General features: G+C 43.7%; 2 protein-coding genes across 2 annotated transcripts; both read right to left on the bottom strand.

Annotated features, from left to right (window-relative positions):
* Positions 1 to 700: 700 nt before the first annotated feature.
* On the bottom strand, positions 701 to 15576 carry LOC311133736 (G-protein coupled receptor 22-like). Its single transcript, XM_084167285.1, has 3 exons — positions 13375 to 15576; positions 12980 to 13116; positions 701 to 3240 (listed from the first exon to the last, which is right to left on the bottom strand). Exon 3 carries the CDS (start codon positions 3156 to 3158, stop codon positions 1686 to 1688), a length of 1473 nt encoding a protein of 490 aa, XP_084023411.1. The 5' UTR covers positions 3159 to 3240; positions 12980 to 13116; positions 13375 to 15576; the 3' UTR covers positions 701 to 1685.
* An 89-nt stretch (positions 15577 to 15665) lies between these two features.
* On the bottom strand, positions 15666 to 22532 carry LOC311133745 (lipid transferase CIDEC-like). Its single transcript, XM_084167296.1, has 6 exons — positions 22387 to 22532; positions 21793 to 21870; positions 21453 to 21591; positions 19648 to 19797; positions 18607 to 18794; positions 15666 to 16443 (listed from the first exon to the last, which is right to left on the bottom strand). Exons 2-6 carry the CDS (start codon positions 21843 to 21845, stop codon positions 16224 to 16226), a joined length of 750 nt encoding a protein of 249 aa, XP_084023422.1. The 5' UTR covers positions 21846 to 21870; positions 22387 to 22532; the 3' UTR covers positions 15666 to 16223.
* Between the last annotated feature and the right edge of the window lie 2261 nt (positions 22533 to 24793).

Here is a 24793-nt window from a genome sequence, read left to right as displayed (position 1 = left end):
GTCACAGTGACACAGAAAGCAGTTCAATGTCGGGGCTCGGGGGTACAGAGTCGCTCTCTTACCAGGATCGATTTTCCCTGTGACTGTCAGATCGAGGTCCGCTCCGACCAGGGTGAAGCCGGCCGGCTCCACTTCTCTGTCCGGGACTCTGTCATCCAGCCAAGTCTCCCAGCTGTATTGGATTCCGCTGCCAGCAACGTTTTCATTATTTAGTCAGTTCGTAGCGGGTATGTACACGATCAACAAGATCAGTCCAAAACCCACCACTCGAAATCCATGGTTGGCAGAATGTTTGTAAACTAAGTGTACAAATTAAAAACATAAAATAACGCCACTAAGTGTACAAATTAAAAACATAAAATAACGCCACACTGCAGGTCGCAAAGAGACGCTGCTAGCCGCTATTTGCTTAGTTACGTTCATGGTTACGTCACGTATGACGAAAGCGCGTAAGTGCAAGCCCACAGACACCCATAGAGAATGTATTGAAAGCTTTGAAATTTGAAAAAAATAGATTTTACATGACAGGCTATGAGAGACTTCTGGGCGATTTTCAACCTGACTGAAATCGCCCAAAAACGGGCGGGGCCATTTGAAGCACGACTTTAGCCTGATTTGACATTTAGTGGCAGTCAGATCAGATTACAACACTGATAACTACTGTTGCCGTGATATAATTGATTAGAAAAAAAATCCCTTCCTTTTCCCGTTTGGCAGTGCGTCGCCCATATCGCCCTATTGAACAGGCCGTCCCTGCTACTTAAGTAGTTTTTTTGGGGTATCTATACTTTACTATTTATATTTTTGACAACTTTTACTTTTACTACATTACATTCATAAAGAAAATAATGTACTTTTTACTGCATACATTTTCCCTGACACCCAAAAGTACTCGTTACATTTCGAATGCTTAACAGGACAGGAAAATGGTCCAATTCACGCACTTATCAAGAGAACATCCCATATTGCCTCTGATCTGACGGACTCACTAAACACAAATGCTTCGTTTGTAACGTATGTCTGCGTGTTGGAGTGTGCCCCTGGTTATCTGTAAATAAAATAAAAAAGAAAATTGTGCCGTCTGGTTTGCTTAATAAAAGGAATGTGAAATGATTTATACTTTTACTTTTGATACTTAAGTATATTTTAGGAATAACATTTACTTTTGATACTTAAGTATATTTAAAACCACATACTTTTGGACTTTTACTCAAGCAGTATTTTACTGGGTGAATTTCACTTGAGTCATTTTCTATTAAAGTATCTTTACTTTTACTCAAGTATGACAATTGGGTACTTTTTCCACCACTGTCCAAAAGTGGTAGCTGACTGCATGCTGAGTCATGGCAGTGGCTAGCCACGCTACAAGCTTCATTTTATCAGGTTTCCGTGAAGCGATTGTAGTCCACCATAACGTACCAGAGAGTCTCCTAATCAGCAAGGGGTAGTCTGTTTAATTTAATTGTATATTAAAAACACAGTTTGATATCATTGTGAGGGGTTTTCTCCAATTGAATGAGGAATTGGGCATCCTGGGAAAATCTTGACCGAGGTAGCAACAATAACTAAGGGGACGGGGCTTAGTGAAGGTTCAATTACCTTCACACAGACTTGTATAATGAGCAGGTGAATACACATGTTGTCTGGCTGTTAGTATTGTTATACACACTCAGTCTGTGCTGTTTTCACAGGGGCTCTGCCAGGCAACATCCAGTGGCGTCGCTGCCCTCCAGTCGTAACTGACATCCCTTCCTTGGCTTCACCCAGGAGTTGTGTATGACTGTCCCTCCTGGCGAGGGGTCCAACTGCAGCAGGGACACCACTCGCTTCTTTACCTTGGCCCTGAGGACACGCCGCAGCTTCTGCCTTGTGAAGGCATAGAGCAGTGGATGGGAGACGGTGGTGCCGTAGGCCAGGGCCAGGAACCACAGGCGCATGCTGACCAGGGTGTCGCTGGGGCCCAGGCCCAGGATCAGCACGTTGGCCATGGACAGAGGAGCCCAGCAGCCCAGGAAGGTGGAGATGATGAGGAGGGACATCCTGAAGACGCGCCGCTGGCGCTTCCGCCGGTCCCGGTGACGCCTCACGGCCCGCCGCAGTGCGATGATGGCCGACACAGATGCCTGGACAGTGGGACCGGGGACAGGGGCAGCAGTGGCAGGGCCTTCTAAGCTGACCAGAGGGGCTGAGGACAGGGCTGGGGGGGAGGTGGCTGTGGGCATGGGGGGGATGCGGGTAGGGTGAGAGAGGTGCTTGCTTGTGTCTGTACACTGCTCTCCTCCCTCTATCACTCCAAGCCCTGCCTTCTGCTTCTGTCTCTTACGGCGCCCCCTGCAGGGGGGGCGCCTGAAGCGCTGGCTGTTCTTAATATGGGAGCCGATGCGAATGTTCAAGGCCCGCAGGATCCGTGAGTATGTGAACAGCATGACTGCCACCGTGGTAAAGAAGATGGGCACCTGCAGCAGGAGGTGGTAGTAGAAGGCCAAGCTTGTGTGATAGCCCTGCCCGCCCACACACAGCAGCGTCCGGTTATGCCAGGCGGCGGAGGAGGAAGAGGCGGGGATGTGCTTCCCATTCTCCTCCCCTCCGGTCAGAAACTCCACCTCCAGGAAAGGGATGAAGAAGACGGCCAGAGACGTGGCCCAGACTGCAGTCAGCAGCAGCCCTGCCCTCCGTGGGGTGAGCAACCGGTTGGCAGGTCGGACGGAGATGTCGTAGCGGTCCACACTGATGACCAGCACATTGATGGCAGTAGCGATGGAGGCAAAGGTGACACAGGCCTCGTGGAAGCAGCAGAGCAGGGCCAGGTTGGGCCCTGGGGGTAGCAGCACCACCACCAGGGTCAAAGGCAGACACAGCACGCACAACACCACGTCCAGCACATGCAGGTTGACCGTGACCATGTTGCTGACCGAGTCGACCAGTTTGGACTGAGAGTAGTAGAGCACCAGTACCGTCATGTTGCTGCTGAAGCCCAGCACCAGCTCCAGCATAAGGAAGGCAGTCAGGGACACCTGGAATCCCAGGGAGTAGGGCATGTACCAGGCTGTGCTGGAGGAGACACTCCCCCCCGAGATCGCCTCCAGGGCCCCCACGCTCACCACCATCCCAGCCCAGTCGCTGGGGACCGGGGTCGGGGTGTAGCTGTCCGTCTCCATGGTGGTGACCTCTCAGCCGTGATGTGTTCTCATGCTGCAACTTGGCTCCCTGATGGTGATGGAGAACAGTTCAGTGACAGTCCTGCAGAGAAAGGGAGACGGGGGATGAATAGTGTCTGGCGGGGGTCTGGAAATTAAATGGTTAATTAAAGCTATAAAGTAATCAAACATAAATATCACAATCAGCAACTTGGTTATGATCTTTGGCCCGTTAGCTATAAACTCAGATCGCCTGCTATATTTTGCATAGACGTTATGTAATTTGTCAGAAGGAATTGCTCTTCAAATTAATTTCACAATATTAAAATCAATGTCAAATCATCTGAACCATGAATTCAGAGAAATGGCATTCGGTGGTCTAGAAGTGTCTGTATAATCCACTGGAGGTGAAACTACATCATGGCATTCTGACAGATACGGCCTCTCCTCAAGGAGATTTAACTAAATGTCAGCATCAGTCATGGTGGCTTTGGTTTAGAATGCAGAGATGATTTACAGTGCTACATCAGGACACGCATCAAAACAGACTAAACATGCATGAACTGCATGACACATGAGAATGTTTCATAATAAGATATAATTTGATATTTTGGGTCACAATAATTTCCTGACATTCACATGTGAAACTGATAAATGAACATGTTTGTGTGTAACAGGTGGTAGGAGGTATTAAATTTACATTAAATAAATGCAGTAAGAAATTGCTAGCTCTAAGATGGAGCCAACGCACCAATCCACTGCATAGTTAAGCATGGCCATGATGAATCACCACTATGCTGCAAAGCTGTAGTTCCATATACGCTGTGTATAATACACAATCAAAAACACAGTCAGCCAAACAAAGTACTGTGCTAAGCCTTGCGTGTCAGTGGAATGAAGACCTCAGAGAGAAAATGTATAATCGGTTTTCTAAACTGAGGTGCTCTGGGGTAATCAGATTAGTGTCTACAGGCCAGACTATAACCTACTGCTGTATTGACAACATACCAGTGGTGATGTCCTATGACACAATTCCTGAACAGTGATTAGAGTCCAGCTGCTGAGGGCAATCAATTAATCAAAATCACAATGTGTGCTCTAAAACAGGAAATGGAACCGATCAGTAAATTGTGCCAATGCCCGACACCTTCTGCACTACTTTAGAAATAACACATTTTGTTGAATGATGGACCAAATTTATTGTGTTGTCGTTGCCATAGCAACTGGGCTGTGAGGGTCTAGAATGGTTAATGAGGGCACACAGATGCTGTAGTACTACGGAGCTACTGTGTGACACCATGTTGGTGACAGTGAAAGTGTTAACCGACACTCGACACTTCCTTGTTGAGGTTTTAGAAAACAAGTTTATTCCAGCACTGGAAAATGCATGAGAACATTAAAACATTTCATGGATGATGAGACAAATGAATGCAGAGGAAGATACATTTGCCAGTTTATTCTAAGAGACAGAAAACAGTGGGCCTATAATGAAAATAGGTAAGGAAGGACCCTTAAGGAAGGAGAAAGAGGGGGAAAATGAGGTGAGAATTAACTGGGTAGGACAAGGGAGGGATGTGGACAGAGCATTGCAGTCCTACGCTCCACTTATCATAGAGATTTTCAGCTGGCTCGTTTCGTGATCAGACTGCCTGATCACCACTACGCTACGAGATGATAGAGAGATAAGAGGAGAGGAACAGAGTCCCTGAACACACATACAGTAAGAGGATAGAGTTGGTGGTAGATGTTGAACGAGACCCTCTTCAAACATGGGACCTACTGTAGACATCTCGGATCTCTCTATGTTTTTGTCTTCCTGCCTCTCTTTCTGATGGGAAAGGAGGGAAGGAGAAAGGAAGGGAAGTAGGGAGGGGAAAATTGCAATCTTGCTGCAAGGGTAAACAAGATGCCCCAGGGAGAGAGGATGGGATTGTGTTTTTTTCCACTCCAATCTCTCCCATCAGCCTAACCCTGTTCCTGCCTGGTCTCCTGCTCCCTCTACTCTGTGTTTTCCTCAAAGGGCTTACACACACATCATCCACCTTACACACACACACATCATCCACCTTACACACACACACACACACACACATCATCCACCTTACACAAATATCATCCACCTTACACACACACACACATCATCCACCCTGTGCGGAGAACTGCATGATATCTACAGGTGGGACACTTACAGTCTACTCTTGATAGGGGGAGACAACTTCATTCCTACCTGGGAACTGCACTCTCTGTGATGAGGCTGCTGTGCTGGTGGATCGATGTAGAGCGGAATCCTGTTGTACTCTATTAATCCTGGTCTCTATCTTGTTGCCCACCCCTACGTTGCGCAACAGACACTTGAATAAAACTAGGTTATGTCCCCCTAGGCTGTCCTTGTAAATAATAGGTTCAGGACCAAAAGCAATGAGGCTGGAGACACTCAAGAATGTGTTTGGATTTCTAAGGCTGCATTTAGACAGGCTGTCCAATTCAGAGGTGTGTTCAGTTCACTTGAACGTTAGCTACCTTGCGGAAACGTTTGTACTGAACAACACGTTTCTAAAAAAAGTTTTTGAACAGACAGGTACGTTTGCGCCCGTTTGGTTGGTGTGGCTTGAAGCAATGAGTGACGTATTTAAAGGCAGCCCTCCCCGTTTTTCAACTGGTCGTTCAGTACCGTTTCCGTTCAATTGAACGTTCCAGAACGTATAAATGTACTGAACGCAGCCCTGATCTTTTTTCCACTAATTGGTCTTTTGACCAACCACATCAGATCTTTTCACATTGAAAAAAAAAAAAAATGCAGAATTGGGCTGCCTATCTAAACGCAGCCCAAGATACAATCCATATGATCTTGGTTTGACCACGGACACATGGTTTTTGCTAAATGGTATGCTTGGGACGACCCAACTCTGACGTCACCCCATCAGAATATGTGAGCAGAGCGGAGCTGAAGCGGAGCATGCCCAATTTGACTGGAGCGAGATTCCCAAAGGCTGGAGCGTCTGCCTTCTCACCCGCTCCAATTTCGCTCCAGTAGCGCTCAGTTCACGAGCTCACGGCATGCCCGGCCCAGCATGTATTTGTAGTCTACTTGTGTGCTGCAATAGCCCCTCGCTTTAGATACTGTCATGGAGTTCGCTAAATATTTTCATAAAGAAACTGATAAAACCCACAGGTGCTAAATCAAGGTGACTTACAAAGATGAGGACCAAGAGCAAGAGAGGGAGTGTGGTGATGTAGTGTCCACAACTAAAGAATCATTGTGGAATCTGAAAAATGACATGTATCCCGAAAGCATGATGGTGTACTTACTACGTGCACAAAAAAAGGAATGAGGTGGGTAGATAACTAAGTGTGTCATTGTAGCAAAGTATTTATAAACTAAAAATCTGATCTCTTAAAAGTTTCATTCAGTTTGTTCTATTATATATACACACACACACACACACACACACACAATAGGCCATAATTGATTTTGGCCCAATAGGCCTGGCATATTCCCACGTTCAATGAGCTTTCCGTTTTGATTGGGTTATTTTGCCTAAAAAACTTTAGGCCTACTTATAGAAAAATAAAAAAACAATTTTGCATCTTTTCCCAGCCTGGCAAGAGTGGCCAAAAGGGTGTTTAGCATCCCCAGTGGCTCTGCAAGTGTGGAGAGGATATTCTCCGCTGCTGGTCTGCTCTCCCTGCACCATCACATGAGCCTGAAGCCACAAAAATTGGCCAAACTCGTAATTTTTCGTTTAATTTCTATTTAACTCTAAGTAAGTCACAGCCTATATGCACAATTTATAGACTATAATGATATATCAAATTTTTTTGTACTTTTACCCCTTTTCTCCCAAATTGGTAGTTACAGTCTTGTCCCATCGCTGCAACTCCCCTACGGACTCGGGAGAGGCGAAGGTTGAGAGCCATGCGTCCTCCAAAACACGACCCTGCCAAGCCACACCGCTCGCTTAATCCGGAAGCCAGCCGCTGTCGACAGAAGTCAGCTTGCAGGCACCCGGCCAGCCACAAGGAGTCGCTAGAGCACGATGGGACAAGGAAATCCCGGCAGGCCAAACCCTCCCCTAACCCGGACGACACTGGGCCAATTGTGTGCCGCCTCATGGGTCTCCCGGTCACGGCCGGCTGTGACACAGCCTGGGATCGAACCCGGGGCTGTAGTGACACCTAAAGCACTATGATGCAGTCCCTTAGACCGCTGCGCCACTCGGGAGGCTGACTATAATTATTTAATTAAATGAAATGTTGTTTAAATGCTGAGCGTTTTATGTCCCTACCAGCCTATTGTGTTGCACTCGCAAACGTTTCACAATGTATTTCTTTGTAGGCTATAGCCTTGAAATAATTGAAACAATAGCCTAAATAATTCATTTTCGTCCTTTAGGCCCCCTTGTCTGTCTCCTGACCTATTTATAGTGTTATAATGCTGTTTAATATGACATGTAGCCTATTTGAAATGATGTGCGCTTCTTACATTCACCTTTTCATGTTTATTCAAATACTTTTCATTCAAATCCATATGGCTTGGTTTCAATACTTCAAAACCAAATGGTAGGTCCAGGTAGTCACAAAAATAGATGGGTTTATTGTGATTTTAATGAATGGAGTGAAGGCAGTTTCTTTCCCTGTGAGTGCGGAGCGGTTTACCCCATTGAAGTTGAAATGTAAAATGTTTAAGGTAAAGTAAAGCTTAAGGTTAGGGTTTAGGGTAGGGACGTCCCAAGGATCCCAGATAGCACTAACCCAGGGTCACAGGGCCTTACAGCTGCATGTTTGATCACTAAACACAGCGAAGCCTCACCTCCTGCCTGTGGAAGACCTTGGTTACCATAGTGTCAAAGTGTTTTTCCCATCACAAGGGAAAGAGCTCAAGTCTGGCAGCGCAGAAGCGTGTTAACATAGTTCCCCTTGTTAGTTCAGTATCTAGACAGTCAGTGATAAAAGCACTGCGGTGAGCGCAACAAGAGCTCTAACAGCACCAGTTCAGCTACGAGCTGTCGATCCTGATCACGCAACAGTGAATCATCAGCATGCTCTGCAGAGTCTGTACCCTCAGTCAGCCCCAGGCAGGCCCTGATGATCAGCTCTGGATAGTGTGAAACCCAGGTGCAGCAGCTCTAAAGCTAACTTCCTAATTAAGTCCTTTGCTGCTTGCTATAGGAGGCCCACAGAGGAGCTCTGGGGCTCCAGGTAATTGTGTTTTCCACCTCCTACCAGCAGAAAGAGCAATGACTTCACTCCACGAAGGACAATTGAATTCATATGTAGCACTATCAGAGGAAGAGGTGAAGCAAGACAGTCCACTCCCATCAAACTCTGTCCACGTGGGAATACAGTGATTCTGCTTAATAAGCAGACCGATAAGCAGAACGCCTGCCTTCCCGCCTTTGGGACAATAACTCCCATTGTTAGGGGGAGACAAGACCATCACGTCATTATATACAGTATCTCTGGCACCATTCACATTTACAGGTATGGCATGGAGGTAATTTCCAGGTATAGCAGGATCTAATTAACACCCAACAGGGCACCTGTTGAGTCACCAGCCTGGATACAATAACTACTCCTTGCACTGCTGAGTTTTAATGAAGACTACTTACTAAGAGTATATGGAAGAGAGGGGGGATGGAAAAGAAAGTGTATGATATGGCCAGGGATGGAAAATTGCTGACCTAAGGGACAGAGGGAGATGGTGTTTGAATCATAAGGCCTGCGGTAGTCATGAAAGTGGGGTCTGTTTGGTGGAGAAAGCGGATTCTGCTCCATTGCTGTTTGGTGGAATGTATGTGTTCTTTACATATCTTTATCAACATGTACCTACAACATCTTTATATAGACCCATTTACCTGATTTAAATGCAGTTGAGCACATTATCTTGACACCTGTGTAAAATGATTTGATATTCATTGAATTTGCAGCATAATAGAAACTGTCTCCACAGAGCACCCTTGAGAGAGTGGCACTAAAAGCACTCACAACAAACACTGCAGATGATCAGGTAAAGTGCAAGCAGCTCAGTCTTGGAACAGTGTCTGGACCAAGTAATGTACCCCCGTCACTGCGGTAGGAAGTGTGAACAGTCATGCATCATTTTCTGCTTATTCTACTGTTCCCCCCACAGCACCTCCGCCTGGTCCTCCCCTACATCTATCTGCTGCCAGGTGGCAGACCCATCATCCTGATGTGACGCTGGCCTTTAGTGAGTTAAAGAGAAGGCTGGGCCAGCTCCCTAAGACAGACATGGAGGGAGATGGAGAGAGAGGAGGAAGGACACACACAGATCCCACACAGAGAATAGATGTTTCCTATAGAGAGGAGGAAGGACACACACAGATCCCACACAGAGAATAGACGTTTCCTATAGAGAGGAGGAAGGACACACAGAGATCCCACACAGAGAAGACATTTCCTATAAGGTTCTTAGTGATATTCTTTATCCTCTTATCATGCCAAAAAACAGTCACTAAAGATTGATGTAAACAATCTCATTCATCATACTGTTGTACTATTATCATATTACTATATATTTTCACACATACATGTGTGCCCTGCTGCACAAGCTGGTTAAGACAGAGTTAAAGATGAATTGCAGTGGAGCAGAATTATCATATTCCTTTGAGACTGCCTGATCTAACAGGTTGTTAAGATGAAAAAGTGAAAAGATGAGAGTGAAGGGAGGGAAACAGAGAGAGTGCATTGTGATGGTGTTAATATACGCCTGCACTGCTGTATGTATTGTGCAATATCTATAATTGTCCACTAAATCATAGTAATAACACTGCATCTTTCCTGTGGTTTATTGTTTTGTTTTTCTGCAAACACTGTCAACATTCTCTTGGCTCTTTGTCACAATCCACAGAGTTTGAATGTACTGAATAGGAATAATAAAGCAGGAGATAGAATGGGAAAACAAATGGAAGAAGAGATGATGGTCTGGGTAGGAAGAGCAGCACTAACAACCTCTGGCCCCTGTTCCTCCATCCATCCATCCATCCATCCATCCATCCCACATGTCAATCGCTTTCTCAATCATGTGCCATAAACAAACCAACCAATTACAATGTCACAGTAAAACACAGGACAACCCTCTATCTACTGTATCACTCACTCCAAGACAATATAATAGAACACATTACTAATAACGCAGCGAACCACAAAAATCCTGCTTTATGATCAAATATAATGACAACTTTCCAATATGAAGCCTCACAACATGACGAGGTGAATAACAACAACTAAATGGTGCTTTACTGCATGCAGTCCAGCCTCACAGAAATAAGTACATGGACTGGACACAACACAGAACAGCATGGGTTCAGATGGTGGGAGAGACTAACTGGCTAAACCTCCATTTGTGTGAGCACCCCACTGACAGCAGACCCCTATTTGAGTTCTCGCGCTGTATTCATCACCACATCCCGATTCGGGTGGGTTAAATATCACATTTACGAAAGCAAAACACAGGCCCCATCTTCAGCACAGTTCTTTGGGAGTGCAATACAAACACAGCATCGGTACCACACACACACACACACACAGTAAGCAGCACTGCAGGGCAATGGCTGAGGGTAAGTGGTCTTGTTGGTAAACGTGGAGAGGGAAATAGCTTTATCCCCAGCAGTGTTCCATTAGGGGAGATGGCAGAGAGAGATTGTTTGTTTCCAGAATGTATACATGCACAGTTAATGTACACAATGTGTTATATAAAGTGCCATATTGTGACGAGGTGTGAATGAAGAAGTCAGGCGCAGGAGGTAAAACACCAAAGTCAAGAGTTTATTCCGTTTACATAAATAAAACACACCCAGCATCAAAACTAAACTATCACAAGGGAAATATTCCACCTTGGCAATAACAAATGGAAGAGTAGCTCAACCGAGCTACATGCTCTCACAAGGAAACAAATCACTCACAAAGACAAGGGGAACAGAGGGAACACTTACACACATACTAATTAGGGGAATGAGCACCAGGAGTGTGTGATTGACAAGACAAGACATGACAAGTGGAGTGATGAGAATGGGATCGGCAGTAGCTAGTAAGCCGGTGACGACGAAACCTGCCTGAACAAGGAGGGGAGGCAGCCTCGGCGGAAGTCGTGACACATATAGCCCCTTGCACTTGTTTCAGCTTTCTTGGTCCCTACCAGTGCTTCCTTTTGGTACAAAATATTTCCATCCTGCAAACATAAGGATGTGGCTGAATATACAATATATAGTGAGGGACTGGTAAAGGTCTCTCCTAATTATAAAGAGCCATATTCTCAACTCATTATTTCCACGACTTGAAATTAGAATTATCTGTCCAATCCAGTGATCTGACCTTCACCAATAGCATAACACAACAGAGCCAATCGAGGGCCACGGGCCTGTTCAACTGTGATTGGCTTATTAACCATGTCTGGAATTTTAACAGCCACTGATTCTGTGTTACGGCCTCATCCTTTCTTTCCAGGTCCAAAATATTTTTGCTCATTTCTTAACAGCTCTAAAGAGCAGCAAGAGACGCAGCTATTCTGGTTGAGAGTGTGGTTGCATGAAATATGGAGAGAACACAGGGAGAGTCAAATGCAAGAGGATGAAAGCAGGAAAAGGGGAAGATGTTGGACTGTTGGTGTGACAGATGTGGAAGATAAGGCCTTCTGTGAGTCTAATTTAATATAGCTAGCTCCAAACAATCCATTAAAAGTTGTTGTATTTAGAGGCCTTATGGGGGTGTTATGTGAGGGCTATTTAAGGATGGAGAAAGTGAGTAGAATTATATTGACATAATATATTTTTGATATGTGATTTATCTTCATCAGATTCTTCTAGTTTAGGTTAATATTGTGAAGCTCCTTTATTTTGCAGGAAAACTGGCCAAACAGCAGAGACACTTGGCAACTATGGGGGTTTGTGTTGTCCTACTACATTAATAATTTATGGTTGGGCTTTTACATTAATATGGACCTGAAATAGCCAGACTGTGAAAACTTGAACAAGAAAAAGAGAAAGAAGAGAGAGAGAGAGAGAAAGAAGAGAAAGAGAGAGAGAAAGAAGAGAGAGAGAGAGAGAGAGAGAGAGAAGAGAGAGAAAGAAGAGGAGAGAGAGAGAGAAAGAAGAGAGAGAGCGAGAGAGAGAGAAGATAGAGAGAAAATGCAGAGGAAGAGGTTGAAGAGCCTTTTGATAGTATGTGTGCGTGCACTGTCTGTGTTTGTGCACGTGTGTACATGTGTCCTTGTGTGTGTAACTTTTGTGTGTAAATGTCTGTGTGTATTTGACTGTGACTGTGTGTTGATTGGATGGGAGGGGCAGAGGATCAGGGATGTGGACACAAGGCCGCTTTGCTAAAATTATGAGTTTACTTCCTGGCAATTCGCCTCCTGGCTGCAAGGTTGCCCTCTGTTCTCTGTCAAGTACTTCACTAGAGTACACACACACACACACACACACGGCAGGAGGTAGAGGAGAGTTCACATCCAAATCCTTTCATCAAGATCATACCCCTCTCTAATTACCTCCTTCCTCCCACCTTTCCCTCTACACCACCCCCCCCCCCCCCCCCCCCCCCCCATAGACACTATCTCCATTTCTCCTATCTCAATTTTTAATTTCATCCGCTGAAGCGGTCTGCTTTTAGTACCACTTTTCACTCCCTGTCAATAGTATCACTCTTTCTCTCTTAGTATCTTTATTATTTATCATGTAGTTACTTAAATTAGACTGCATAGATGTTTATTCTATTTATTCTGCCAGTTTGAATGAATCTGACGTTAATTAATGAAGACAACTTTCTGGCTAACCTTCTTTCCTTGGTCTTTGCTATTGGCTAACACCACACATACAGACACACACCTGGATAGACTGTATGTAGAGAGATGTTTTCCTAGTCAGACCTCTGAAGACTGCAGTGGAGGTGTTCCCAGAGGAGTGTGGGAGAAACACAGTCTCAAAGCCTGTATAGTGTCAAGCAGTTTCTCCCACAATAAAGCCTGGGGGGATGAAAACAGCTTTTGTATTTATTTTTTATTACAATGTTATCATACGGCAGATACAATTGTAAAGCAAAAGGTGTTATTGGACTACAAGAAAGTAGCCTGCCCTGTATGTAGGCTGTTATACTGAAAACTTTGCCAAATAATGTAGACACATATGTGGGCCACATACTTTTTAAAATGTATTAATTCATGCACTGTGCATTTTAGATACCATTTGAAGTTGTTCAGGTAAAATAGGGAAACAGGACTTACCTCGCCTCGTGCCAGTCCCGGAGATTCCCAGCTACATTCTTTAGCAGGTCTGTTTGTCGCTCTCGGTGTTCTGTTTCTTTGACAAATAATCAAAATATTGCAATGTATTTCATGTCATGTTTTATGGTTATATAATATGATTCTAATGATGCTGTTGTAGCCTTTAATCTCTGCATGTAAAAGCTGTGCTATTGCCTCTGTCGGAGATGATCATCCATCAGTTTTAGGTAGCCGACCGCGAAGAATCCCTACTCATCTCTCACGGTCATGTTGAGAATGTCTTCAGAGACCACATGCTCAGCGGAGAGTAAACTACGTTACCTCTGGTCAGATCAGAGGGAGAGCTGCTTTCCCTCCATCCAATACTGGGCTTGCACATACTGCACGGTGGCGGTGTAAAATTCAGTAATGACTATTTCGTGCCCTGGGTGACAGGAGGGAGGTGCTACATTTTACAAGCAAGGTCATCAGCATATGGCAAATCCTGGCTAGACAAGATTTCAGTGATTTCCAATAGTCTATAACGAAAGAAAAAAGCACCACCACGAACGCATGCACGTTGAAAGAGAAAAAGCAGGCTATCGGCTACTGTGACTAAACTAGATGTAGGCTAAAACAGGTGGGATTTTTACCCTCTCTGCCCTCTCCAATGTCAAGAAAGCATCATACAGAGGGCATGGTTCTGTTACAGGATAGGTTCTTCTGTTGACTGCTGCAGAATACACAGACAAAACATAGGTGCTCTTGGTTCCTCATATGGTGTGAAAACAGGGGCACCTTACCCCTTCCCAAGAGCGACATAACACACTACACAGCTATGTAAGGGCATCAAGTCAACCTGCTTGAAATAGCTATCCAACAACCCACTCACTTTAATGTTCTGCATATGAGCTGATAAATAGGCATACAGAAACCATCCATGTGGCCACATTATTGCATGGTTTATATTAAAACACACTCAAATGTTTCCATTAACCAAATCATATTAAAGACATGCCAGCTGGATGGAGATGGGGAAAGGTACTCTACATGTTATTTACTGCCTCATTTACATTTGTACATTTTTAGTCATTTAGCAGACGCTCTTATCCAGAGCGACTTACAGTTAGTGAGTGCGTAAAACATTTTCATACTGGCCCCCCGCGGGAAACGAACCCACAACCCTGGCGTTGCAAGCGCCATGTTCTACCAACTGAGCTACACGGGGCATTAGGTAAATGCTCAAGTGAAGGGGCCACATTCTAACAGCAGCAATCGTGTCCGTGTCTAGTGGTGTGAGATGAGGCTTTATCAATAGAACAAATAGTAAAAGGGTTATGAAAACGGAACTATAGTTGTGAGGAAGATAATCTATGCAGAGCAAACAAAATGATAAAGTAAATGTGATGACACTGAAGTGTGTGGGTGTGTAGTATTCGCTCCTGAGTCCCAATTGCCTTGCACTGCTGTCCTACAGTAATTTAAAGGGAAGTAGCTATATAGTGTAGCATCAGGCCAGGGTTACAGCTAAATCACATTTATTGCTTTTGTAGTCCGATAAAAACGGAATGATTCTGAACACTCCCAAGTCCCAACTTCAGCAGACAAGTTTCAAATTCTCACTGAAGTTTCTAACCACAAGCATAAACTATTGTAGCTAACTGGTGAGGGCACATTAGGACAACTGACTGAATTAACTGGACCGAATCCGTTCCTCCCCACTCAACTCTCGCTGCACGACATACGTCATCAATTTTGAGCACCAGGCATGTCTGTATACCCTCTCCCTTATTGACCACTATTCAATATTGTAGACAGGACAGCTGAAACATCCCAACATTTTTTGAGTAAATTACCAACATTTTCTCCGGACGCCATTTCACTTGAGATGAAAGGGAGAGTGAATCTATTGTTGATGCTGCTGCCAAAAGCGTCATCCTCTCTCCGGTCTGTCTGTATAATGGCTCATTTCCTTGGCCCTCCACTTCAGCCCCCTGCAGCTGTGTGCCATTCCCTGGCCCTGGCTTTCTCCCACCCCCTAGCAGGCCAAGGGAAGCTGGGCTCCAGCTGGCAGGACAGGACAGGGGGCAATTAGAGGAGTGTGGGAGAGACATCCAGACCTGCTGCCAATTACTGTGCACATGAGCCAGACTGACATGTCACCCATAATGACATCCAACACTGTGAAGCACAGCCCTGCCATGTGACAATGGTTGGACAACAAATGTACACTGGTCTCTGCTTTCAGGTGTGACTTCAAGTGTGTGCATGCGCGGATGTCTATGTTGCGGGGAAATAAAGTCTCTCAAAAGTTAATATTCTTGTGATTTATTCTTGCTTAATAATATGAAAAAAGCCAAGTGCCTTCTATCAGTTTAAGATACAGTCCAGCAGCAGTCACTGCAATAGAAAAGTGCATTTTCTTGTGGAGTGTTGCAAGCCACATAGACAGACAAAATGTAACAAAGTGCAAGTGATCGCAGCCAAAATGTAGGACAACACTGCATTTCCTGTCCCAAACGTCAACCGAGAGGAGTGACCTAACCAAAAGGTGTGTACCTGCCACAGTAACCATGACATCAGAGTGATGCAGCACTGTGCCATGGTATTGGTCATGCAGTTTGCCTGTACCCATTCCTTATAGCAAACAGTAAATTCCCTCTTTTAGAGTGTCTCTCTGAGCAGAGCCCTGTTCGAATATCCTGACAATCCATTCTTCCTTTCCATGAAGTGATCACTAATCAGCCATGACTGGATAGGTGCAAGCTATGTAGTGTAGCATTCCCTTTCACCTTTAAAATCGATTTAGATGGGTGATTACTTCAAGGAAGGGAGAAGGGAAGGATGTATGTTCATAGTATTGGGATAGGTCACACAACAGTTTTGCCCATCACAGCCATCTTGCCCATCACAGCAGTCTTGCCCATCAGGATGCTCTGTAGTTGTTTGATCTTGCCGTCCTGCGGCAGTGGGGGCAGGCTCCGGTCTGCCCGGTCATCCTCATCCAGGAGCTGCTCGATGTAGCAGGAGGAGCCCAGGAGGACGTGGCCTGTTGCCTGCATGGAGAACAGGGTCCATCTCAGAGCCTCCCTACAAGAACAGGGAAACAGATGTCAGACGAGAGTTGTAAAGGGAGGTTATGTATATATGAATACATTTTTCAAGTATAAATTACCAAAATTACCATAGATTATCTGTTAATCACCAAAATTACTGAAGATTCCGGTAACGTTTGTCAATTACCGGTACCTTTGCAACCCTATGTCAGACAGATACCTGTACTGTAGATAGTGATCAGACAGATGAGGCACAGAGACAAACAGATAGACATTATATAAACATATAGTCAGGAAGATAGGGAAACGCTGACAGTACAGGGCTGGAACCTGCATCTCCCTAATCTCTCTCTCCTAGTTGAGATACAGGTTTCATTCTCTCCAGTGACTTTTCAAAGAGCCTAGAAACCTGTTATTTGTTGATTCTGCACAATTTAATCCTCGTTGTCACAACCACTCAGCTAAAGCCGAAAATCAGCAGCTCTCAGCACGTATGCCATAACCTTCCTAAATTTATCTGAACATACAGTGCCTTCAGAAAGTATTCACACCCCTCAACTTTTTGCCACATTGTTGTTTTACAGCCTAAATTTAAGATTGATTAAATTGAGATTTTGTGTCACTTATCTACACACAATATCCCATAATGTCAAAGTGGAATTATGTTTTAGAAATGTTTACAAATTAAATACAAATGAAAAGCTAAAATGTCTTGGGTCAATAAGTATTCAACCCTTTTGAAATGTGCTTAACAAGTCACTTAAGTTGCATGGACACACTGTGTGTGCAATAATAGTGTTTAACATGATTTTTGAATGACTACCCCAACTCTGTACCCAACGCATTCAATTATCTGTAAGGTCCCTCAGTCGAACAGGGAATTTCAAGCATAGAGTCAACCACAAAGACTTGGGATGTTTTCCAATTGTTTGCAAAGAAGACTGAATATCCCTTTGAGCATGGTGAAGTTGTATCAATACACCCAGTCACTACAAAGATACAGGCGCCCTTTCTAACTCAGTTGCCAGAGAGGAAGGAAACCGCTCAGGGATTTCACCATGAGGCCAATGGTGATTTTAAAACAGAGTTTAATGGCTGTGACAGGAGAAAACTGAGGCTGTAGTTACTCCACAATACTAACATAAATGAAAGAGTGAAAAGAAGGAAGCCTGTACAGAATATAAATATTCCAAAACATGCATCCTGTTTGCAATAAGGCACTAAAGTAATACTGCAAAAAATGTGACAAAGAACATCACTTTTTGTTCTGAATACAAAGCGTTATGTTTGGGGCAAATCCAACAACAAATCACTGAGTACCACTCTTCATATTTTCAAGCATGGTGGTGGCTGCATCATGTTATGGGTATCCTTGTCATCGGCAAAGACTAGGGAGTCTTTTAGGATAAAAATTTACTGAATGAAGTTAAGCACAGGCAAAATCCTAGAGAAAAACTTGGTTCAGACACTGGGAGACAAATTCACCTTTCAGCAGGACAATTACCTAAAACACAAAGGCCAAATATACACTGGAGTTGCTTACCAGGATGACATTGACTTTTCCCGAGTGGCCTAGTTACAGTTTGGAATCAATCGGCTTGAAAATCTATGGTGAGACTTGAAAATGGCTGTCTAGCAATGATCAACATCCAACAGCACAGCACTTGAATAATTGTTTAAGGAATAATGGGCAAATATTGTATAATCCAGGTGTGCAAAGCACTTAGAGATTTAACCAAAAAGACTCACAGCTGTAATCGTTGCCAAAGGTGATTCTAACATGTATTGACTCCACAGGTTGTTGGTGGCACCTTAAGAACAGGCTCGTGGTAATGGCTGGAGCGGAATGGTATCAAATACATCAAACACATGGTTTACAGGTGTTTGATGCTATTCCATTTGCTCTGTTCCGGACATTATTATGAGCTGTTCTCCCCTCAGCAGCCTCCTGTGATTGACTCAGGGGGTTGAATACTTATCTAATTAAGCTATATTAGTGTTTTATTTTCCATACATTGTTGAAAAATAGTTGGGAAAAAAACGACAATTAAATCCAACAAAATGTGGTAAAGGTCAAGGGGTGTGAATACTTTCTGAAGGCACTGATTCAACTCAACCTCTTCCTAGACCTTACCTCCTCACCTTCAACTACCCACATAAACAGACAGTGACACACACACACACACAGATCACTCACTTCAGCATCTTCTTGGCAGCGTAGCAGCGCACATTGTAGGACACAGAGTAGGTGCCATACAGGGTGGCCTTCACATTCAGACAGCCAATGAAATCCTGAGGGTTGTTCTTGTATAGGTCAAAGGTTATTCTAGCCACATCTTTCCTGCACTGGTGTTTGAGCTCATTTTGCATTCGGGGATGAGTGTTCTGGGAGTAGAAAGGTGGAGACAGAGGGAGGGAGGGATATGAGATAGAGGAGAAACAAGAGCAAATCAATTTTCCCCAGTTAACACAAATTAAGTCTAGTCTCCAACAGCTTATTTGAGGGAAACGCAAATTGAGTGTGAAGGAAAACTGCATAGATAACCTCTGCCACTTAGTGTCTGTCAAACTAAGATGGATGAACGCAAGACTAGCTAGTTCCCCCCCACACAAACATTTTTCCTCCCCTCCACCCAAGAGCTCCAGTCATCTGCAAAGGAACGTAACAAACATTGGAATACAGATTAATTCATTCTGAACAGCAGAAGGACAACAGGTGAGGAAATTGTATTATGTTAATGTAACACGCTCAGCATGACATGACAGGAGCCAAGTAAACACACAGGGTGATGCCATTCAGGTGGCAGCACATCATTTAATGAAAATGGAAATTACCTACTTTGGAAAAGCAAACACCACTCAACTCTGACTCAAATGGTGCTTTAATTATGCCCAAAATTGTGAGGTAACTAATTAAGGGGTTATGATTTGCCATATATGTCACACATACTTTCACTCAACTCTTCACCCAGAATAAGAATGGTTTTGCATTTATCGGAATGGAATCATTTCTGAATAGGCATACTGTATATTAAATCCCAAAAGTTCAGGTCATTTATATACAATACGGGAGTAGTAGATTTTCTAGTTTGTCCCATTTTATCTAAACACATCGGCAATGATGATGATAATACACAGAAGTGAGTCCTCTTCACAATTCTATCAGAGTGACCCTGTGTAATGGCGCCACCTGGTGGACTCTGTGGTAAGATGGTCATGCATATGTCGCCCTACCAACCTGTGGAAGTGTCCACTTCTGCCCCTTCTCCAGGACCATGAGGACAGCGTTGTCTGGCAGGGTCAGGAAGAACTCCTCCGTATCTACCCCCGTCCCGTCTTCATCCAGCACCAGGGCACTGACGCAGGACACGTGCAGAGAGTCCATGGCCTGAGAGGGAACAAACTACCCCATTAGCCTGGAAGAGATATAGAACGAGTCCAGTCATACTACTGAATCATTCCCCCTCTCAAAAGTAGTTACAGTTGAAGTCGGAAGTTTACATACACCTTGGCCATATACATTTAAACTCAGTTTTTCACAATTCCTGACATTTAATCCAAGTGAAAATGCCCTGTCTTAGGTCAGTTAGGATCACCACTTTATTTTAAGAATGTGAAATGTCAGAATAATAGTAGAGAGAATTATTTATTTCAGCTTTTATTTCTTTCATCACATTCCCAGTGGGTCAGAAGTTTACATACACTCAATTAGTATTTGGTAACATTGCCTTTAAATTGTTTAACTTGGGTCAAACGTTTCGGGTAGACTTCCACAAGCTTCCCACAATAAGTTGGGTGAATTTTGGCCCATTCCCCCTGACAGAGCTGGTGTAACTGAGTCAGGTTTGTAGGCCTCCTTGCTCACACATGCTTTTTCAGTTCTGCCTACAAATGTTCTATAGGATTGAGGTCAGGGCTTTGTGATGGCCACTCCAGTACCTTGACTTTGTTGTCCTTAAGCCATTTGGCCACAACTTTGGAAGTATGCTTGGGGTCATTGTCCATTTGGAAGACGTGGTTCCACGGTGTTTATACTCGCATACTATTATTTGTACAGATGAATGTGGTACCTTCAGGCATTTGGAAATTGCTCCGAAGGATGAACCAGACATGTGGAGGTAATGCTAATATCTTTTGATTTTCCCATGATGTCAAGCAAAGAAGCACTGAGTTTGAAGGTAGGCCTTGAAATACATCCACAGGTACACCTCCAATAGGCTAATTGACATAATTTGAGTCTATCAGAAGCTTCTAAAGCCATGACATCATTTTCTGGAACTTTCCAAGCTGTTTAAAGGCACAGTCAACTTAGTGTATGTAAACTTCTGACCCACTGGAATTGTGATACAGTGAATTATAAGTGAAATAATATGTCTGTAAACAATTGTTGGAAAAATTACTTGTGTCATGCCGACTAACCGACTTGCCAAAACTATAGTTTGTAACAAGAAATTTGTGGAGTGGTTGAAAAACGAGTTTTAACGACTCCAACCTAAGTGTATGTAAACTTCCGACTTCAACTGTACTTAGCCACTCCATTCTCTTGCGCGTCATAGATTTATACAGTGAATAATGCAAATACCGAGTGTATGAATACATTTGCATGTCTCTGCTGAGTAGGTAGTTCCTGAAAAGCTTAATTAACATTTATTATCATTATCCGGATTAAGTTAAAGTTTTCAAAGATGTGCGTAAGACAGCAGTAGTGTCACAGTTGGAGACCAGAACAACAGAGACAATTGTCAGTATGTGCATGTGAGCACGTACTCCAGCATACAAGCCTTTGAGGAAAACCGTTAGTTCTTTCTGCTTCCCTTTGAAAGCCTCTGACTCACCCATCCTTTCATTCCTTTATCCATCTCTGAGTCACATTGCTCACTGGATTGAAATGATGATGCCATGACTAAGTAAAGAATAGGTAACCAGACTCCCTCTCCTCCCTCACTCATAAACTACTCTTCTCTCATTCAAACTTGTAGTCCTCACTCAAACACCCTCTTCCTTCTCCTTCATCCCTCCCTTTTCCTCCACCGTTCTCCTCACCTTGTTGAGTAGGTCTCGTAGCCCATCAGCCATGATTCCCTTCTTAACGCTGCGGTCAGCACTGGTGACCCGGAAGGGCTTAGGCCGAGGAGTCCCGACGAGGAGCTGCTGGGTCATGGAGGCACTGGCTGTCACACACCTGATGGAGACACATATGCAAGCACACAGAGTCAAATGATGTAAAATCTATTGGAAAACGATGCTAATTTTGACTATGACTTATGTCCTACAATGTCAAAATCAACAAACATTAAACATTACTGAACGCAGTCTTATAATGACCAATAGTAGTGCTACCAATAGGGCACATCCCCTTAGTGGTGTGGCATCAGGCTCTTACTTGGAGAGTGAGGCAGGGGACAGGAGACTGAGGGACTTCATGGCATAATCCATCCTTTGGGTCCTCGGCTAACAGCACCTGGGGATTCACCAATGTAGTCTTTACACTGCAGTTACAACATATCACCAGCAGGTGAGGCTATCACCACACTGACTGAACACAGCACTGGTGGAAATCTTTTTACCCAAAAGTAATTCGAATGAGAGAAACATGACCTACATAAACACATAAGCAAGCCATGAATACAGCTCCAAACAGTAATATTGCTGGAGAGAAAAGGCAACCCTTGACAGCCCACTAACAGACAGAATATGTTGTGTCACATGTGTAGGCTACAACAGACACTCGAGATGTCAACTACCATAATGTAGCTTACCACAGCTAGCACTTCATAATACTGTAATGGTCTCTTGTGACTATTACCTATCTGTCCAAAATGAAGACAGTTTTACAAAAATAAAGTAATTCTACAAAAGAAAAACACTTTGCTAATGAAATCATCTTGAAACATTCCTTCCTTCCTGGCTAAAGTAATATAAAACAGAGAGGACAATTGTGTCACTAAATCTCTGGTCTGTATTGAGTTTTGGTTACCTTCTTTGGCTTGCTCTCCCGTCTCTGTGAAACAAAGGTCCAATTTCTAAATCGAAGGATCCTTGAATTCTCACTGTCGTCTCTTTTTGCTCCCTCTCTTACTTGCATCACTTGTTCTTTCACCTTTGTTCTAATTTGTCGACTGTATGCAGTCAGTTATATTGAGCAACTCTCTGCACCCTCCCACTATTCCGCCCCTTGCCCCTATACTGTAATGCCCTGCAATCTGATGTGTGTCACTCCTATTCTTTATTCTGTCTTTCTAATTTATGTTTGATGTGAATGAGTGAATTTCCATGTAGTTAAGCCCAGGGCAGATATGGCTGGCCTTGCCAGTAAAAAGAGCAGAAGCCACTTCTTAAATTGACACACTGTGGGTCTGTCCTCTGATATAGCCCCAAGGCATAGTGTCTGACCAAACTTGATTACCACAGTCTAAGACACACAGTTACACTATAGAGTTTCAAAAAATAGAAACGTGACAAATCCCAGTGCTGTAAATCAAGATGGCAATATTAGTGGGCCTACTGATGTGAGTCCATCAGTAGGACCACAACCTTGTTGTTGTTGTTATCTGACCAATGTATCTCACACGTCACTCATTGTCTCACGTCAGATGGCCGTCTGCACGGACTCCTGGCAACGGCGTGTCACCTTAGAATGACGCCATCTGACGGAACACAATGACATCACTTTAATTATACATCATAGGGAGTGCCCTGCACTTTCAACTTTATCACACCATCCACATTGCAAAACAAAGGTCAGATTTAGCTTTAGATGGTAGTGTGTAGATTCTATGGCTTACATAATGTGGGTCATAATTCAACTGTGGTAAATCAAAAAGATGCAAAGTATCAAAATACAAAACTGCTGGTGTAGACAGGATTCATCTGACTAAAACCGAGGTGTGACAAAAAAATAACATCAATTCAATCACAGATTATATGCAAAACGCTCATCATTGAGTCTGATCAGATCTGAGCTAAAAATGGGTAATCTCCAACCGAGAATAGCAGCACACACCAGCAGTGGCATTTTTTGGGCAGCAAAACCACTGATGTACACACTTGTCCTTTGACCTCATGTCTGGTGTGGTCCAATGAAACCTCAGGCTCACTGGGGATGGAGCGACCGCCTTGGCTTTCACGTGTTGAGGGACTGAAAGGACATTTTACAGAACACAGTGTCAAGACCTCCTGCAGTCCTTTAGTTTGGTGAGAAATTACTGGACTCTTTCACAATTTACTCTCTGTTGCCAGTTATTTCACACACTGTCTGTGACCCTCTAGCTTTTACACACAGACATTCCCCACAACAATACAGAGCATTCACAAGCTCACTGGACCACAGGAACATTTAGAACAAACATACACACTCAAATGAAAACAATTCAACTGCATCTCAAATCTAAAAAAACAAGCACACACATACACCTGGCTGTGTTCGCTCAGCCAAAAAATGAAAGTACACAAACGGATTAGGGACAGAGAGAAGTGCAGGAGAGTGTGATAAAATGCTTAAGTTTATTGAGATGACAATGTCCTGCTGTTTATGCTGATGTGCTGTTACAACACACACCTCGTTACACAAGCCAGAGGCACATTTTTAAACACAGTGGCATTACAGGATCATCTTCACTATAAACCCTGACTCAGTAATACAGCTAGGGTAACTCGGGTCACAACCGCACAGTACCAAGTTACCACTTACCACCTCAGCCTTCTTGCACTGGGTCAAAATAGGTGCCAGAGTCAGGACTAGCCCTTGATCATGACTCTTAGTTACATTACATTACACATAAGAGTCATTGGACGAAAACGTGTTGTCACTGAAAAATACTGTCGGCTGCAACTGTTTTAAAGCCGGTTAAAACAGTGTACAGTAAGTGTGTATTCTGCATTTGTGAAATTATTTAGATGTGATATGAAAGTAAAGGGCTTTATGTTTCTAGAACCGTATTGCAATTGAGATTCAATTCACGTTTAGATGGAGTATTTGGTTGCCAGAGCCAGTCTACCTCTGAAAAGAACACAAGGTCCTTGGACCTTAAGGAGTAACGGTAACCTTGGGCTCCTTAAGAGTACATCTTGGGCTAGGTTAGGAATAGTCAGAGCTCAACAACCTAGGCTACAGTACATTAGAATGTGTGCAATGTGCATTATGGTTGTGTGCATATTTAATCTGCACAATAAGACACATTTAATGATATACAATGTCAAACTCAGGACCATGTCCATTCTAGTCATGTTTCAACACATCAGTGCACACAGAGTCCCTGCTACATTAGGCCTACTATTGAGAAGTCTTCAATGAATTCCTTGAATGTCAGGGGAAGATGTAAATCAAACTTACTTTTTGGTATTCCTTTAAGTCAAAAAGCATCTCCTTATGGCTGTCTGCAGAG

Source organism: Coregonus lavaretus (assembly GCF_964263955.1).
Source record: "Coregonus lavaretus genome assembly, chromosome: 8".
Lineage (NCBI taxonomy): Eukaryota > Metazoa > Chordata > Actinopteri > Salmoniformes > Salmonidae > Coregonus > Coregonus lavaretus.
This window is presented reverse-complemented; position numbering and strand designations above follow the sequence as displayed.

What these genes read in the sequence shown, in the direction of transcription:
- LOC311133745 (XM_084167296.1), bottom strand. Translation starts at nt 21,845, where the DNA reads ATGGATTATGCCATGAAGTCCCTCAGTCTCCTGTCCCCTGCCTCACTC. An exon ending in AGAAGTGGACACTTCCACAG is followed by an intron (nt 18,795 to 19,647) that starts GTTGGTAGGGCG and finishes TTCTACTCCCAG; the next exon opens with AACACTCATCCCCGAATGCA. An exon ending in GCTGCCAAGAAGATGCTGAA is followed by an intron (nt 16,444 to 18,606) that starts GTGAGTGATCTG and finishes CTGTTCTTGTAG; the next exon opens with GGAGGCTCTGAGATGGACCC.
- LOC311133736 (XM_084167285.1), bottom strand. Translation starts at nt 3,158, where the DNA reads ATGGAGACGGACAGCTACACCCCGACCCCGGTCCCCAGCGACTGGGCT.